The following is an 18884-nucleotide window of genomic DNA, read 5'->3' as shown; positions in this document are numbered from 1 at the left end:
GCTATCCAATCAGATCGCTAGGTTCAAAAAAGGAAGAGATCATTGAGATAGATGAGCCGCATTACCGTTCAAACAACGGCCAACCAGTTATTACCAGCCAGTGCTTCTATGAGTTTATTATGGACAATCATTTTTTATAATTATTTTTTCTTTACATAATACAAAATTATACGCTGCACTAGGTTTTAATCAACTAAATCTATAATAACACACTCGTGTTTATTACATTTTTTTTAAATAAAAACTACTTTGTTATTTAAAGTTGTTTTTGTAAAAAAAGATATTTAATAACATATATTTTCACACACACACACTCACACACACATGCAATTAATATCATATATACATATAATAAAACTATAAATGAGCTATGTCTGTACATAGGAGATATTAAAGAAAAATAAGTATGGAGGGTCTTTATGGGACTAACAGAACCGAAAACAATTTTTTTTATTTTATTTTTCTGTCTGTATGTATGTCTTTTTCGCGCATCACGCATAAAATTTTGGGTGGAATTTGATGCCAGTTGTATAGCAGATCTCAAAATCTGGTTTAAGTTTCACTGCTATACGTGGCTTGGAATCCAAGAAATAGACCATAAATAAGTTATCAGCGGACGAAGCCACAAAATTACGCGGGCGAAGCCGCGGCCAAAAGCTAGTTCACAACAAATAGGTAATGCATCGACCAATAGCGATTTTATATTGAAAAATTGAAAGATGACGTGAATAGCTTGTGACCCATTTCACGCGGAAAAGTTAGTCTTTGTTTTAGAGAATTTTGAACTTTGTTACTCAAAACTTAGCGCTCTATTTCCAATATTTTGTTGTATATCAAGTTGAGTAATATCATAAGCTTTGCTCGTATTTAATGAATTATATTGATACAGGAAAGTATAGACCGCTGTATTAACTTTCATAAGAAAGCAATCGATACTTGTAGAGGTAGCATTCCTCTTGCTCTACTATTACTTTGCTGAACGGTGCATTATCGAAATTGACCGGGGATTTCCCGTAATATACTTTCATAGAATATTTCGTATAATGATAACATGATTAACTGAAATGGATTTTGTATAACATGCAAGTTAACTTGCTTTAAACAAAAGCTATAATATAATAATAAATAATAATATGAACAGGATACACTAAATTGAGCTACAATTAATTATTAATAATATAAAATATATAAATTTAAATAATAGAAAATATATAAATTTTTAATAAGAATAGAATAGATGGTTGAAAGGAATGTCTCCAAGGAGACAATAAGTTAAAACTGTTAAAGAAAACCTATGCACACGCTAGGGCAACCGCGTCTTACGACATGTACGAGAGGTGCCATACTGGCGCGTTCGACGTTTCCATAGCTAATTTTCTCGCAGTCGAAGTCAAAGCGATTGTTATCCACAAGAAACTCACAGAGCTGTATGCGTGTGCAACTTTGCTATTTACATCCCACCATCGAGTCGATTCGCAGTGAGACGCAGCTAATCAATCACAGCGCGCCATTGTGACGTATCGACCACGCCATCTGATTGGTCCGCTGCATCTCGCTTCCAATCGACTCGATAGTGACAAGTGACACCAGTGGGCGAAGAATCGATTCGAAATGAGACACAGCGAACCAATCACTTTGCGCCATTGTGACGCAACGACAACCACATTGCAATGTCATTGGTTCGCTGGGTCTCACTACGAATCAATTCGATGGTGAGAAGTGAAAATGCAAACCCGCACTTCGCCCTCAGATTTTGAATTTCACTTCGAAACGACTCGACGACGGTGAGATTTAAATAGCAAAGTCGCACTTCCTTTCTCAGGTCACAAATACTTTTGCTACAACAGCCGCTCCTTGTTCGCAGAGCTTCCGCGGCAGGAAACCCCTCGGCGGCGGCGTCCCCGGCGTGTCAGTCCCCGGCGTCGGGCTCAGCCCCGGCGTACCCGCAGCGGCGTCTCCGAGCCCCGCGCCGCAAGCCCCAGCTGCCCCCAGCCCCGCCCCGGCCACCACGCCAGCTATGAAGCAGGAGCATCCCAGTCAACCCATGGTAAGTCTATACAGATTAAATATCTGTAAATGTATCTCTCATCTGCGCGTGTTCAGCGTTGTGACGCAAAAATAAAATAAAATGTGGAAATTTTGGCTGGAATTTTATAAAAAGCCGCCTGCTTAACGCCAATCCTCCTTGGGAATGCTATTGTTGCCCTATCAACGGCCAAGGCTTTATTTACCTCGCGCCATGTTTTATCTCGTACTTGATCTTTCTGGGTTCCTTTACAACTCTGCTTTTACCTTAAGACCGTATCCATCATCTGATTATCTGAGAAGGAAGACATATTTGAAGGTTCTATATGGTACCACAGCTTCCTCTTAGATACACACTCTCTTCACATATTCCATGTCAAACTTTATTACTGTTAGAAAATCTGACCTAAATATGATAATCTAAAAGTAATACGTCATTTCGGCTTTGAAAGACCTACATATATTGACACCAAGTATTAAGTAACCAAACAATCATTAATGTTGATTTCTATAAATGAGCTCTGTACGTCACTAAAGTTACTACGCGATGTTTCCGTGTTCTTTAAAATATTTACTCAATTTAACAAGGAAATGACCAGCCAAATTAATTTTACGTGCCAATTGGTGTTCACGGTCATTGGTTAGGGTTGTCTTATAGATTTCCAAATTAATTGTTCGTGCAAAATACGTATTAAAATCTTATTTTGTAATCAACTGTCAAGTGTTGTTGGCTTCCCGTCATAGTACAAAAGGAACTGAAGCATTTAAAGCCTGTTGTTGAAGAAACATAAAATCTTGTTCATTAATTTTGCACTTACCGCTACTTTTTCTACATCACTCTGACGGTTAACTGGCAGGAAAGAACGTTTATATTTAAAAAAAAACGTTAAATAAAAAAATGTCTTATGACTTTTGATAATTATACGAAATAGTTATGGATGATTGGCAACCCTGGCCATAGAGTAATTCTTCGTGCTAAAATGAAGTACCGTTATCGAAACGCTTCCGATTCACTGCCTCTAACTGAGTCTAATAGACACCGATCCATAGTCATCACTATTTAGAAAAATTAAAAAAGCCTTATACTCAAAAGCAATAAGTGTAAGTCCATTTTTTACATAATTCTAATTTCCATAAACTATGCATTAGGTGCGTTTGTTTATTTACGCCTCCTTAAAATAGATGATTTAATTTTGTAATTAAATATGCTTTGCCATGTGAATAAACAAAAGCAATTCCTCAAATAAAGTAATTTCGCGTACTAAGAAAGTAATTTCGGTGCCCGCCCCGAGTTCAAATTGAATTTTGCACAATTTTCGAACATAAAATAAACGACGTCTTCTTCCCAAAAGAGATTATTTAATTTGTTTATGCCTGAGCCTTATTCCTCAAGAATATAGCGAAATAAAGCCACTTTTGATAATTATAATTGAGTTGTAAAATATTAAGTTTTATATTCAATCTGTTTTGTTGTAAAATTTTCGAGTGAAATTTTTTGTTTTTTTTTTCATTATATAGCTTCGATCCAATGATATTGTGACAAAATAAAATGAAACATCGAACGTTTTCCTAAGAAAGAGAGCTACTTTTCTGAGCTCAAACATTTTAATGAGTTATTTTATATATCATATATTTGATATAGATATGATCTCTGTGTGTTTAAATGAAAGATAGATAAATTCTTGCAACAATTTAAAAAAATAGGTACATTTTTTTTTGTCTTGGGCAAATAATACCTACTTATTTTTTCAAATTTACACTTACTCTTACGATGTTTGTACTATATTTCTGTTTGCTCAAATAAAACCAAATTTTTTTTAGCACTGGGTTCAAAATTGGACAAGTTTTTATTAAAACGGGCACGTCGCGTTTGGCACCGTGCCTGACGCGTCTGTGTGGTGAAACAATTGAATTACTCACCTCCCAGGGTTCCAAGGAAGATGATTTTATTAAAACACAAAATAAACCTATAAGTACACAAAATGTATTATCGAAATCTAGATGAATTTTAACAGAACTGGTAACTGTAACATTTTGAATTGTAATTTTTGCTTTACTCGACATCTTCGAGACATAAAAAAATATTATTTAATTTACTCACTTGAATTTTTGCCTTCTACGAAGTTTTCGAGAACTAAAAAATATTTTTTATTTATAATTTTAAATATAATTATGTAAGTACTCAATAAACAGTTAAAAACAAAAGATTTTAATTCTTAAAAGCTACTTACTATATTAAGTATATTAAAACAAAATATTTTTGAAATGTTTTTAATACTTGCAAAATATTTGAAATTACAAAAATCGACACTTAAACATTGCTTAGCTCATAAAATCTTTCACAAAATAAATTACATATTATTGAATTGTCTTCCTCAGTTTCCTATTTATACCAAGAAAATAAAGTCCAATTTTCATTGATACCAAAACAATTTCAAACACGGCGAAAATATGTTACGATCAATTTGTTACAAACACACAGACTCCAAAATAATTCTCATTGTTAGCAACACAATAAATAATTAAACTGGCTATCGTATCGTGAGTTATGGCGTCGTTTGCTAAAACAAAACAACGTTATTGCTCACCGGTCGCTTTATTGCCGTTATAACTTAAATATTATATTGTAGTTAAATTCATTTGATAGCAAAACCTTAATTCGGGAATCTAAGCTGTACAAAGATCTCTTGGAGAACTTGTGTGTTCGAATAGGTCGAAAAATCGACCTATCCTAATAATTTAGGTATAATATTAGTATATTATACCTAAATGCGAAAGTTTGTAAGTATATATGTGTGTATGTTTGTAACTATTTAACGCAAAAACTACTGGACCGATTGTTATGATAGTACACGTGTAGAATATAACCTGGAATAATACATAGGGTACTTTTTATACCATTATATATATATATTCATTGTAAGTTAGTTTGTTACCTCTTCAAGGTTTACCTCAAAAATATTTACATAATATTTAGAGCTTAGTTTAAGCTTACCTTTTATCCCTTAAAAACCTTCTTAAAAAAAGTTCCTGCGGGAATTTCATGCGTGTGCGCATTTTACCTTTAGAGGAATGGAACCCTAAGAAGTATACAAATGCAACTAGTTTATCCATAATCCATACTAATAGTATAAAAATTCTATGTCGGTTAAACTGTCAAGGCTAAACCGTTATGCCGATATTTATGAAATTTAAGGGGTTCAAAAATGCCGCGCGCTAGTTTTACTGTATAACTTTACCTACGTTACGATCAACTTTGACAATTAAAACGTAATTTTCATCAATTGAGTAAACGTGGGAGCAGCGTGCATAATTTATGTCAATCCAACTAAAATTAAAATTACACCGTAAGGATGAGTTGCAAAAGTCAATTTTAACGTTAACTGAAACACAAAGTACACCATTTTATCTAAGCAACGGTTAAAGTTAACGTCAAAGTTATCTGGTGTAATCCACCCTAATTTTTACAAAGCTGTAATCTTATAGTCTCATTACTTGACAGCACAAAGTTTGGCATAAATACATTACATACAAAATATTATGTTAAACTCTTCATTTTAATCAAGTTTTAGCAATTTTCAAGCAAATGTTCATCTCGGGAATTAATTTCAAAAAGTTTAAAATTACATTTGAGCCGAAAAATGCTGTGGCACAAAATATTACTTTGTTGTTTATTTTATTAAATTCAGTTACACTTCAAATATAATTAATGTAATAAATATATAATAAATAATAAATAACGCATAATATAATAATAATAATAACGCAACACAAAACTTTCATTAAGATGTTACTAAAATTTTGAATTTTCAAATAAACATTAATACTTTTTGGATGTAGGAAAATCCTAAATTTTTAAATGGCATTTATTACATACCTTATAATGGTGATTCAATAAAAAAATATAATCCATGTACTCAATAAAATTATTTCTTCTTTCTTATCGAGCGTGATATTGCTAACACTGATAATTATATGCGAGTTGCCTAAAGGCATCTGGCGTGACTTTTATTGCTACCGCCATTTAGTTACAGTTCGCATTACTTGTAAACTATACAGTTTACCATTGTGCAGGTTCCTCACGACATTTTTTTCACAATTGGTGGTTTTTGAATACATGAGTCAGATTTTATTGTGTTGTATAACTAAACTACTAAAATGGGTACAAAATGTAGCATGAGATAGGATTCGAACCTAGGAGCTTTGATCACAGGCAGGCCTGTTAGCCACTGGATCCGCCGCTTTAATATTAACTTAAAGTACTTAGACTAAGGTAATTTAATAATTTCACATTTCTCGAAAGCCAAAAAACATCTTTACCTGCCCTTTTAGCCCGGAATTTATTTTTGATTAAAAATTTCGTTTTTATGGCGGCTTGGTAATTTCATATTTTACGTAGGCATCGCGTTGTAAAATATTTTTTTATTACATTCATGTAATCTTGTCGTGCTGACATTTAATTATTCCTTTCCCTCTTTAATACAATCATCACCCATAATTTCTTTCATATTTCTCTCTTTCTCTCTCATCTGAGCATATTCCCAGTTCCTTTCCCAGCCGTTGAGCGTCGGGGCCCAGGGTCCACTTTCCTACCTTTTCGTCTGCACTTCGCACGGTCGTCGGCATCCCTAGTTGTCAGACCATTGGCACGCATATCATCCTTGACGACATCAAACCAGCATTTCTTGAGTTTGCCCCTTCTGCCAGGGCCAGGCGAGAACGGCATAACCATCATATAGTTAGCTATTATTTAGAATAATTTCTTATTTATATCTTAAGTTTAACAACCACCTAAACTTACCCAAACGCTTTACAAATTCGCCCGCATTACTGCGGCATGTATCTAGACGCATGCGGTCGACTGTACAGTACGACAGTCCGAGTACAAGTACCTTCTCAGAAAAAGATATCTTCAGATGCCATTATCATTTGGTTAGACTAAATATAGCCAATATATATTTTTTTATTCTTAGTAATAAAATGGCGATCTAACCCGGCTACGCACGGAGTCATTTATATATGTGTCCTCGGGAATAAAGTGTCTAAATAACAGTGAAAACATCATCAAATTCAAATCATTTATTCGGAAATTAGACCTTCACAGGCACTTTTTCTCGTCATTTTTTATATTTATAGTTATTTCTCACAAACTACAAACTACTGGCATTTCGGAACGACCACTGCTGAGAAGAAATGCCGAAAGAAACTCATTTGAACAGTGTTGGTCCCAATCATGCCAGATCGGCTTACCATTATTGTTTCTTGTTTTTTTTTCTAATAATATATAAATCAAAATCTGTTAAGTGGTTCAAAAGAAGAAAGCTTAGAAACAGACAAACTTGGAGAGCTTTGTCTTATGTAGTGATTACCTACTTCGAAATGGTTCATTGCCGAGCTAAGTGTAAGATTTAACTTTATTTACGTATTTTGCAACGCTCGACCTCGTCTAACAAACATTAGGCCAATTCACACGAGCGGCGGCCGCATGTGCCACCTGTGTTAGTGCTACAAATTGAGGAGTTTAACAGAAAAAAAACACACGAAAATATTGTTACGAATATGCTGAAAATATTGCTATATGTATACAAAAATGTTTGAAAAAGAAAAAAATAATAATGAAAAAGAAAAGAAGGAAAAAGAAAGTTTTTTTTTCTCAAAATTGTGTAAAACAAAGAAAAGTGTGTGAAATTTGTTGTTACAAATGTGCGTATATGAAAATACGTATGTGAAATTGGATTCGAGTCGATAATCTAGTCAGTATGATTTTATAGCGGATTCTGAGCTACCTCAGCCGTTCGTTGGAAGAAAACAGCTGCGAAAGCAACCGAGAAGACGATATTCATTATTGTATAGTCCGTTTAAATATTTATCTTATTTGCACTCACTCCAAAAATATTGTTATTTTCTATCTGCATCACCTATTGGTTGACTGATAGAAAAAGCCTCAGGAAAATAAGCCACATGCCTTTATGTAATAAAGTTAAATAAATTCGATGACATTCGTTTTTAAAAACTAAAAAACACCACACAACTCATCCCAATATTTCCCGATTTCATACTGGGCTGTGAAGTTACGAAGCCCGGACAGGTAGCAAAAACAAACCAATTTTTATTTAAGATTCGGCTGTGATTTTACCACCTGGCGCCTGCCTGACAACCCTCTTTGGGAATGCTATTGTCACTTAACAGCTATATTATGTCTATTAGTCACCTTGTAATTTTGACGGGAAGTCGCTAATTAAAAATAAATTAATAATCATACTAATATTAAAATGCGAAAGTTGTGAGAATACACATTCTCAGAGAATGTGTTCACGCAAAATCTACTAGACCGATTGTTATGAAATTTGATACACGGGTAGAATACAACTTGGAATATAGGCACATAGGGCACATTTTATCCCGAAATTCCCGCGGGAGCGAAGCCCCGGGGCGCAACTTGTACCGTATATTCAGTAAATTGTTAAGAACTAACGTCGTTCTAGAAATGCTCAACTGAATATTTGGATTATTACATACTGTATATTGTTCTATACTCTGGTTATTATATGACAGTGGACGAAGACCTCGACCGCGATTACAGTATTGTGTAAATATTACTCATCTGTACTTTGCATTCATTAGCGATGTCCCGTGGCTTTACATGACGATTGATTTAGGACCTAAAAAAATGGACGAGAATGTTCATTAGCTTTTGTAAATTTCAGGCTTAATAACAAACCGTTGTTAATCTACCGAAAATTCATGAAATTTTACGAAAATGCCTCACCAATGTAACTGTTTCGGGCATAGTTCTAATGAAATTGTTTCGCCAATGACACTGTTTGATACAGCACAACAAAATATTGTTATCTATAATTATTTTATTACTTTTCCTAATTTTATTATTAAATAATACAACCCACTATCCCCTCTATTAACTTTATGTTTTAATCTTTCGTTTTGGAATTAATGTTATATTTATTGTAGGTCTATTTGTTGCAGGCTCCGATGCCTTTCTACGCCGGCGATCCCAATAGGTTCCCCACCACCTGGCAAACGGACCCCTCACAAGGTAAATTGACTTTTTTTAATAAGAATCATCAACTAATAAATAATTTAGCAAACATATCTTATGGTCAGAATTTTATTATTTTTGTTAATGCAAATAAAATATAAATATCATCAATTTTCTAGGTTGGCAAAATCAATTCATCCAGCAACTGCCAACGCAAACTGGTCAGACGACGTTGGACTACCAAGGCAACCACACAGCGTACGCTACGTCGCCCCACTACCAAGCCAACACGACCTACACCGTCCAGAATGTCGCCACTACCTTTGACGTCACCAACAATACTTACTACCAAGCTGGAGTACAATCGGTCCCGGCCCAGAGGCCGCCTTCTAACCGCGGAGCGTACACGCCAGTCCCATCACCAAGAGCTCCGCATTACACCACGGAATACCAGCAACAGTACGCGCAACAAGCCCCCACTCCAGGCGTCACCGCTGGCAACGACTCTCGACCATCATCTGCCGCCTCATACCAAAATTCAGTGCCAACATCTGCTGCACCAGTCTACACAGTCAGCCAGCAAAACTATGAAAGAACTGAATACTCCGATCCAACAGAAGAGTATTCAAATCCCGAAAATGGAACAGGAGACACCAGCAACGAAGGCGAAAGACAAGAACAAAATACGCCTAATGGACAGCATTCGGGAAACGCCGAGCCTGGATACCTGCAGGGGAGCAACGGTCCGCGAGCTTCACTCGATTGTAACGGGTATCCGGGCGGCTATACAAGCGGACAATATAGAGAGAACGGTCAAACGCAAAATCAGAACGACTGGCAACAGAGGCAGTGGCAACATAACCAAAGACTTCAGAACCAACAAATGCAAAACCAACAGCAAATGCAAAATCAACAGCAGATGCAAAACCAACAGCTACAGAATCAACAGCAGCAAATTCAAAACCAACAGATGCAAAACCAACAACAAATGCAAAACCAGCAACAACAAATTCAAAATCAACAACAACAATTGCAAAATCAACAGCAACAACAACAGATGCAGAATCAACAACAAATTCAAAATCAGATTCAGAATCATCAAAACCAACAGCTGCAAAATCAACAAATGCAACAACAGAGGCAAGAAGAATCAGAACAGCAGATGTTTTCACAATCAGATAGGGTTAACTTGAACTCTAGGCTGAAAACGATGATATTAAATAAACAAAATCATACTCGAGATGGAACTAACACGCCACCTGACAAAGGGGATCCAGGAGAAGGGCCGCCTCGAGTGCTAGACGATAGAAAGGGCGGGGTAGTCTCCGTCAATGATGACAGAAATACTACCGGTCATTTTTTATCGTATAGCCACCATCTCCGAGATAATTACCGCATAAGCGAACAAGGTTATCCTGTCGCTGGTAATTATGCACAAAACGTCCAAGCCTATAGCGCGGGCGAGTTCGGAGGTGGTGGCCACCACGTATGGGAGGGAGGGACGGAAGTCCAAAGAGGTTTTGATAAACACGCTATGTCTAAGAACGTTTCCAAAGCTCCTCAAAAGTTACCGCCTTATGCGGATGTGAGAAGTCAATTCAGTACTTTCCATAATGTACCATTTGAAGCGCAAAAATATGCAGAAATTTATGGTAGTGATAGTTATAACCAGCAAGATAGCAAAGATTTCCAATCAAAAATGCTCATCGGACCAGTATCGGAAATGAATCAACAACAAGTACACGCGCCGGCGCGCGACACAAGTGCACAAAGAAGGCCTTACGAAAGGGAAGTATACGATGCAAAATATAAACATCCCTCAGCACCTTTGATACCTAAATTAGAAACACCGGAACATTTTCAGTATCCAAAGGACGAGAGGTTAAAAAATGATCAACGATCAATAAATAGTTTGTATCCAAAGCAAGGAGAAACAAATACAAATAATGTTTATAGGGACTATCCAAATGGCTTTGTTCCTAGACCGCAACAAGGCACCGTTTTACCGCCAATATCCACGATTAAGCAAGAAAATTTTGGGCAAAAATCCCAGAACTTCCAAAATTTTTCGCACTATCCATATGACCAAAGACAAGAAATGTCAGAAATGTATCAAATTCCTAGATTACATGAGAATATTGGTTTCCAGAAATACAATAGAAATCCTATTGAAGTGAAATCGAAGGAACCAGAAAGTAGGGGAAGTTCTGGGAGAAGCACTCCAGCTGAACCCAAACCACCATATTATATAGAACAGATCAAATCAGAGCATTCACCGCCAGGCCACAAAATATACAAAAACATGAGTTTTAACCAACCACCTAGAATCGAACCGTATATGTATCGAGGAGATGGTGGTCCAGTAATTATAAAAAATGAAATTGGGTATTCTTGTTGTCGACAAGGATCTACTAAAAATCCTCCACCAGAGCATCTGAGAGATGGTGCTTGTCCAGGGTTTCAGACCAAAGATGAAGTGTTAGAAGATGACCCAGACTTAGTTGATAAAACAGATCCTAAAAGCAACTCAAAATCAAATACGCCAACGCCAGAATTGATGGGGAAAGATCCCAAACAAAATCAATTTAATTACTCAAAAGAGTATTTGGATAATTTAGAACGATTACGCAATAATTCTAGAACTGAAGTGCCTGATTGTAATTGTTTTCCTGCTGATAAAAACCCTCCAGAGCCTGGCAGCTATTATACTCATTTAGGTTGGTATTTTCTTTCCAATTAATCGTCGCAAATACTGAAAATCCTTCTGATTGCTGACTTTAAATATATTTTCTTTAAATATATTGACGATTTATTACACGTTTTTAATACACACATTTCAGGTGCTGCATCGTCCTTAGCAGAGCTTAGGAAAGATCTAGAAGCTCGCACTGGTCTGTCAGGAAAGGAATTAAGGATAGAGAAGATATGTTACACGGGTAAAGAAGGCAAATCTCCTCAAGGCTGCCCCATGGCTAAGTGGGTGAGTGTATGGATCGACAGCTTTTAAATACTTATATTCATTTAATTCATCTGAACATAAAGGAAAATAATTAATCTTCATGGCTTGTTTGTTATCACGTATCTCATTCAACACTATGAACAGTTAAATCATTTAATAATTCGTTGAAACCACAGATGTAAATAACAATAATATTTTCTTCGCAGATAATTCGACGTACGAATTACACAGAGAAAGTGTTAGTGGTGGTGAAATTCAGGAACGGACACAAATGCGCAACGTCTTGGATAGTGGTCTGCCTGGTTGCGTGGGAGGGGATACCGCAGTCCGAAGCAGACTTGGACTACACGCTACTATCTCACAAACTGAACAGATACGGTCTGCCGACCACCAGGCGGTGCGCTACTAATGAGAACAGGACTTGTGCTTGTCAAGGTAAATTACTGTTCATGGCACACTTCTACCTCGAACCTCTCCTGCTCGATAATATGACTTACAGACATAATTTACAATAAATTAGTGAACTGCTCGCTGTCAGCCCTCGTTTTATCCATGGAAAGTATACGAGTATCTATATTAAAGCTTAAAACGCTTTCAATGAACGTCATTTATGTCCTCCATTTCAGGTCTAGATCCTGAAACGTGCGGCGCCTCCTACAGTTTCGGCTGCTCCTGGTCCATGTACTACAATGGATGCAAATACGCCCGTTCAAAAACTGTCCGGAAATTCCGGCTGTCGGTCAAAACTGAGGAGAGCGAGATCGAAGAACGAATGCACGTCCTGGCAACACTGTTGAGTCCACTGTACATGAATTTGGCGCCAAAATCCTTTGAAAACCAGTGCCAATTTGAGAAAGAAGCCTCTGATTGCCGACTGGGGTTCAAGCCTGGAAGACCATTTTCTGGTAAGTATGAGTATATTTTTTGTAGAAACTCATCATCACACATTTCGTTATAACTCTGTAATTATAATCAAATTATTTTAAATAACCTTGATGACATTTCAACGTAGGTATATTTTTAATTAGTCATTACAACTTATCAGTACCTAGTGACGTGATTTTAAAATACAAAGCTAATATAAAATTATCTAATGAGATTATTTGCCTTCGTATTGTCGGGGATATTACATTATTTACGATATATATTTTGTAGAACACACTTAATCATCAAACTACCTCACTATATTTTCATAACGACTATTGTTACATTATTGTATTATACGCTGATTCCCGCAGCTTTTTCCAATTTCGATCCTTTTTCATCTTCTTTAATGCTTCATAAAAACTGTGCGGTAGCTTCATAGATTTATTAGTACGTTTGACAGTCAATCATCATCTTCAATTTAATTATACCAGTATAGATAAGCAGAATAAGGGCTATATTTAAATTACCACGTAACATCATGCATAAGCGTAATATTTCAAGAACTTCACGCGAAGTCTTGACTATCCAGGTGTCACGGCGTGCATCGACTTTTGCGCTCACGCACATCGCGACCTGCACAACATGAATAACGGTTGTACCGCTGTCGTCACACTGGCAAGACATCGAAGTCTGGAAAAACCCACGGATGAACAATTGCATGTGTTGCCACTCTATGTCCTGGACACGACGGATGAGTTTGGGTCGAAAGACGGGCAAGAAGAGAAGATAAAAAACGGGGCGCTGGAAATCTTGGACAAGTGAGTGGTGATGTACAAACTTTTACTTTAAACCGTCATTATCTCGTGTGGTACTAGATTTTTGCAGTATTTTTCAAGAACATCTAATACGTGCCAAGGAAATCTCTCAATTAGCAGTTACCGTATTTATGCAAAATTAATTTGGCGATTACCTCATATGAATATGATCTTAAATTAAAAGTAAAAATTTCACTGCTACGCAAATGACAGCGAAAACAATATATGTTTAACATGATATTCTCTCACGTTCCAGATATCCAATGGAAGTTCGTGTGCGATCAGTGCCTCTTCAACCTTGCCGACGTCACGGTAAGAAGCGGAAAGACGAAGAAAATTCTGAATCCAACAATTCTTCCACAAACAATACTCAAAGCCCCAATAACCAGAAGAAACCTCAACAGTGCTCCACTCCAGGGCCCCGCACTCCCCAACCAAATGACACGCGAAACAACGCCAGTCCAAGAAGCCAAAATAGCGCCTCTCCTAGAGCGCACACTCCAGCTCTCAACCAAAATCCATCGCCTTTCAACAATTCTTATAACTCCGCTTTCGTAAACCCAAACATGCACAATCAAAATATTATGAATCCGAACTTAGGTAACCCGGCTTTACTAGACATGGCTACCATGATTGACAACTTCACTGACGCTCAACTCCAAAGTAATCAAATATCGAGTACAGTATTAGATTCACCTTACAATCCATATGACCAAAGCTACAATCTCCATCATCAAAACGCTTTATATAACCAAAATCAGTTACCAACAGTAGTTGATGCAAATTGTCAAAATGCTAACCCAAATCAACTGCCAAGTTTCTCTGCTGGTTTACAAAAAAGGGATCAACAATTTCATAATTCAAATACGGAGCATTTGAATAATCCAAATCCAAACCAATGGCCAGATTTTGCCAACAGTGAAATGTTCAATAATGTCGTCAAAGAGGACCCCGACTCAACTACAGCACATTTAAATATTCCGCCAAATTTTAGTCCAGATTCTAATAGAAGTGAACCTAACTCACTAACGCCTAACTCGGAACAAGTACCACATAAAACTACTACAGAATTAGACAAACATAACTTGATACCGGGTGATATGAATAAAATACCTGAATTCGACATGCCTAATTCCCCACGATTAACGGAGATATCGCAGAATGCCCAAGGCACACCCGAGTCACCTGCCCCGTCACAAATACCAGAATTGAAATCACCAAATAATGATATGAACTCCACTGAAGGCCGCAAAAGTGTATGGAAGTCACCTGATTCTAAGAACTGGGAAACATCAAAGCTAAAAGAACAGTCCTCTAATGACAATGAAAATTCTTTATTTAGAGTACCTAAAGCCAGACCACCATCCAGATCACAACATATCAACCCACCAGAATGCGGTACAGAAAATTCAACATTTCTGAAACCATATCCACCATCGGAGCGACCTCATCTCAGTCAAGGTTATGAACATAGAAGTCCATATGATAACAGGTTGACAAATACCACAGCACCTCCCACATCAGCTCCTCAATCAAATTACACGATAAACCATGATGAAGTTAATCAGAATATGGCAATATCTAATAAGCCTGCACAAGAATTTCCCGGAAATAATTTTCAATCTGTTAACCAAAATGCTTATGGTAATCAAACACCTGTTCAGGCATATGGTAACTATCCACAAATGCCGAATGCATATCCTTTTCCACCAAACCCTTACGGCCATTTCAACCCTTATGAGGGAACTTACAACGACTACAACAGTTTAGCATATTACAACGCTGAGAAATATAAAAGAGAGGAGCTGTTAAGAAATCCACATTGCTATAATTCGTACGGTTATCAGTACAATCCCAATTTCAATCCAAACTTTTACCAAAATCCAAGTCCAAATTGGTGCCAATCGTCTCCTAACTGGTGTTTATACCCACCGGCTTTCTCCATCCCGTACCCACCTGAACCACCCAAAGCGGAACCTATAGGAGAAGTGACTGACGTCACAGAAAATTTAGAATGTTTCAAAGATAGCCAAATGGGAGGCGTAGCTATAGCGTTAGGTCACGGCAGTGTCTTATTCGAATGCGCCAAACACGAAATGCATTCCACAACAGCAGTGAAGACTCCAAATAGAATGAATCCAACGAGAATATCCTTAGTCTTCTATCAGCATAGAAATTTGAATCGACCAAAGCACGGGCTGGAAGAGTGGGAGGAGAAAATGCGATTAAAAAAACTGGGTTTGAATCCTTCTACTCCGAGTACGCCGGGACCACATTCCAACTCTGTGTCTCCGGCGACCACTCCAGGGCCTGATCTGCGGCAAAATGCCGAGAAATGGAAGAATAATGAGAACACGATTCCAGGTGGTTACAGTACTTTGGCGGCGTTGGTGGAAGCCACGAACGCTGCCAAGAAGAGCAGGCAGATAATGTTGCGCACGGACACGTCGACCACGATGTCGTGGACGACGCTGTTCCCGATGCACCCGTGCACGGTGACGGGCCCCTACCAGGAGTCGGCCACCTGACACAAGCCCCAGGCGGCGCCCCGACATAAGCGACAATTTCCAAACGATGGATTGAAGTCCCTTCCGTAGTTTTAAGGTCTAAGTTGCCTTTCGATTTGTAGAATCTAATCTAATCGTCGATTAGAGAGACATGTGCTTTCCAAAATATTTTGTAGTTCCTGGATTTATAGATTTAAAATTAAGGTTCGTTCGCCGGCGCGGACCGGTCCGATGTGCTATGATAAAATTAACAGCGAGATTCCTTTAAGCATTTACATTGGAATTGACTATCGTTTTAACGTAGTATTTTTTAAAGCTATACCGAGTGATTTTTTAATCAAAGATGTAACTTTAAGTTAATAGTGTTTATCGCATTTCAGCTAGTCTTATGTTACTATGTTAGTATCGATTGTGTATTGTCGAATGACCGTAATTGTGTAGAATTTTTGTATATTGTCGTATTTTTAGTTTTTACCGTTGACTTGATTCGTTTTGGGAATTTAGTTTAATTATTTTACATACTTCACTGTAAAAAATAGGGAAGTTAGTATGTTTTGTCTGCATATTTTGTCGATGTTTTCTAATTAAGCGCATAATATATTGTATGCGATGCAATGATCTCATAAACTACTAACCTGTATGTAACCGTATCAGAACAAAAGTACAAAACATCACATCAAAAGGTTGTGGCCCTGTGGCGGAGGCCGAGGGGCGGAGGATACATTCGGCTATCGTGTTTATTGATATTTTTGTACCTTTGTCTGTTTTAGTTGTTTTACTTTGTAACCTTAATTACCATTCCTGAATATTATTTCGGCGTATGTTATAATTTGGCCGCGAAGCCGGCGCGTCGTGTATTTTTACTACAAACATACGAGTGCTTTTCTATTAGGTTAGGATGTGTGTATTTTTAACTTTTTAGAATATTTAACTTATTTATATTGTATTACGTGAACCATTATCGAATCATTTTCTTTGTAATAATTTAGTGTTACTGTAGACATTAATATTTAATATATTTGCTTTATGACTCGATTAAATTATTGCGGTTGTTTTGAGCATGTTTCAAGGAGCCTTCTTTACTCTCATCGAGTGCCTGTATGTTCGGCTATAATAAGTACTCGTTTCGTTGGTATTATCGTGAATCTAATTTCCTACATTGCCACTCGAAATGTGACCTTATTCTTTAAAATTACTCTTACTTAGCGCGACGATAAAATTTTATAAATTAGATACAATAAAAAGATGAATAATTAAATACATTATAAGAATAGAATATGTGCAGAAAAAAATTCAGGCGCTTGGAAAGATTATAAAGTAGGCATATTATGGAAAATGAATGAAAACATACTGATGAATAGTTATTAATATATAATTAGGCTAAGTAAAAGTTTGTTTTAAAGATTAAACTATTGATATAGTTTATATTTTTTACGTGTACGTATTTATTGAATGGTAAATTTATTGGGACGAACGTGAAATTATTTATAAGTGAAAGTTTTGAGAACAAAACTTATAAAACTAAGCAATAATAGACATCGGGGTCTATATATATTGTAACGTAGGAGTGAAAAAAAATAATATATCGAATGGTGCGATTTTGGCGACCTTTTGTATCCGCTTCGGTTGAGTTTTGGACGAAATTTGCCTAAATTGAACATTGTTTTTGTACATTTGGTAAAATGCCCTTTTTCTTGCCAGTACTAGCTGCCAACTTCATGTGAATTCAGTGTGACTAGACATATCAAAGGCATTATTTTGTGGATAATTTAAATGGGTCGATTCCAGTCTACTAGGATTGAGTGACGTTGGTATATTTAAAAATAGGTTTTATATTGCCTTAAAAATGAAAAAAACTTACATTTCTGGTTTGAAAAAAGGATAGAAATGAAAAATCATAAAATTTAATTTATGAAACAGTAGATATACAAGCACCAATTTAGTACTTATAAAAATCAAACCCGATCGGAATTGACCCGTACCGTACAAAATCCTTGCTATTGTTATTTATACAGGCAACTTTTGACACCAAATTGTAAAAAATAATAATTTTGTAGTCGATGTAACATCTTTTATAAGTAAAATCATTTAGGCCACACTAGGAACCTGTGATATAACCATTAACTCACGAGTGTTTGACTGCTTGTATGTTCGTCTGTCATCGTGTGAAAATTGTTAATTGTTTACAGGAGCTTAGTAGCTATCGGGTTAGTTAGCCGTGCAAGAAAATTGTGTCGTGAGCGTAGCTAGGATGAGCGTTCATCTTTATAAAATTCGACACCAAAAAAATGAATATATCTATAATATTGTATTCAAATTAGGTCTAATAGATTGCATAATGAAAATGAAGTATTAATCCTTATAACCACCTCCCTGGCTACGCTAATTATATTGGGGAAAAAACTGTTTTTTTTTCGAAACATTAAGTAAATAAGTCCTCGTTAACTTGGCATTAGGATAGCATTCAAACCAAAAACGACCAGTATTGTCAGGATTTAAACCAAAAAAATGTTTTAAGTTTTGTACTTGGGTTTACCGATGTGAATGTTTTTTACGTGTTGAGCGGCGCGTACCGCCGAAACTATTGTGTAACAATATTTTTATTGTATTCTGCCAAAACAAAAGAGTAATCGAATGTGTCATGTAAATAGAACTACCATTATTTATTAATACAATAATTTAAAAAGAATTCACATGTTTTATTTTTGTCCTCC

The 18884-nt window shown here is 36.5% G+C and overlaps 1 protein-coding gene across 7 annotated transcripts in view; it reads left to right on the top strand.

The window, feature by feature from the left end:
* The window catches only part of Tet (Ten-Eleven Translocation (TET) family protein), a 114793-nt gene extending 95934 nt beyond the window's left edge, over positions 1–18859 (top strand). For 5 of the 7 annotated variants that reach the window (XM_053746125.2, XM_053746129.2, XM_053746128.2 and 2 more), the window contains 8 exons: positions 1865–2047; positions 8995–9079; positions 9202–11739; positions 11863–12002; positions 12188–12416; positions 12608–12886; positions 13438–13666; positions 13920–18859. In XM_053746125.2, the coding sequence (XP_053602100.1) occupies positions 1865–2047; positions 8995–9079; positions 9202–11739; positions 11863–12002; positions 12188–12416; positions 12608–12886; positions 13438–13666; positions 13920–16191 (5955 nt within the window). In that variant the 3' untranslated portion in view covers positions 16192–18859. The remainder of the gene's footprint in view (positions 1–1864; positions 2048–8994; positions 9080–9201; positions 11740–11862; positions 12003–12187; positions 12417–12607; positions 12887–13437; positions 13667–13919) is intronic. The other 2 variants (XM_053746127.2, XM_053746124.2) reach the window with 1 other exon arrangement.
* Positions 18860–18884: the final 25 nt, after the last annotated feature.

This window comes from Plodia interpunctella, chromosome 6 (assembly GCF_027563975.2).
Source record: "Plodia interpunctella isolate USDA-ARS_2022_Savannah chromosome 6, ilPloInte3.2, whole genome shotgun sequence".
In the NCBI taxonomy this organism is placed as follows: Eukaryota; Metazoa; Arthropoda; class Insecta; order Lepidoptera; family Pyralidae; genus Plodia; species Plodia interpunctella.
This window is presented reverse-complemented; position numbering and strand designations above follow the sequence as displayed.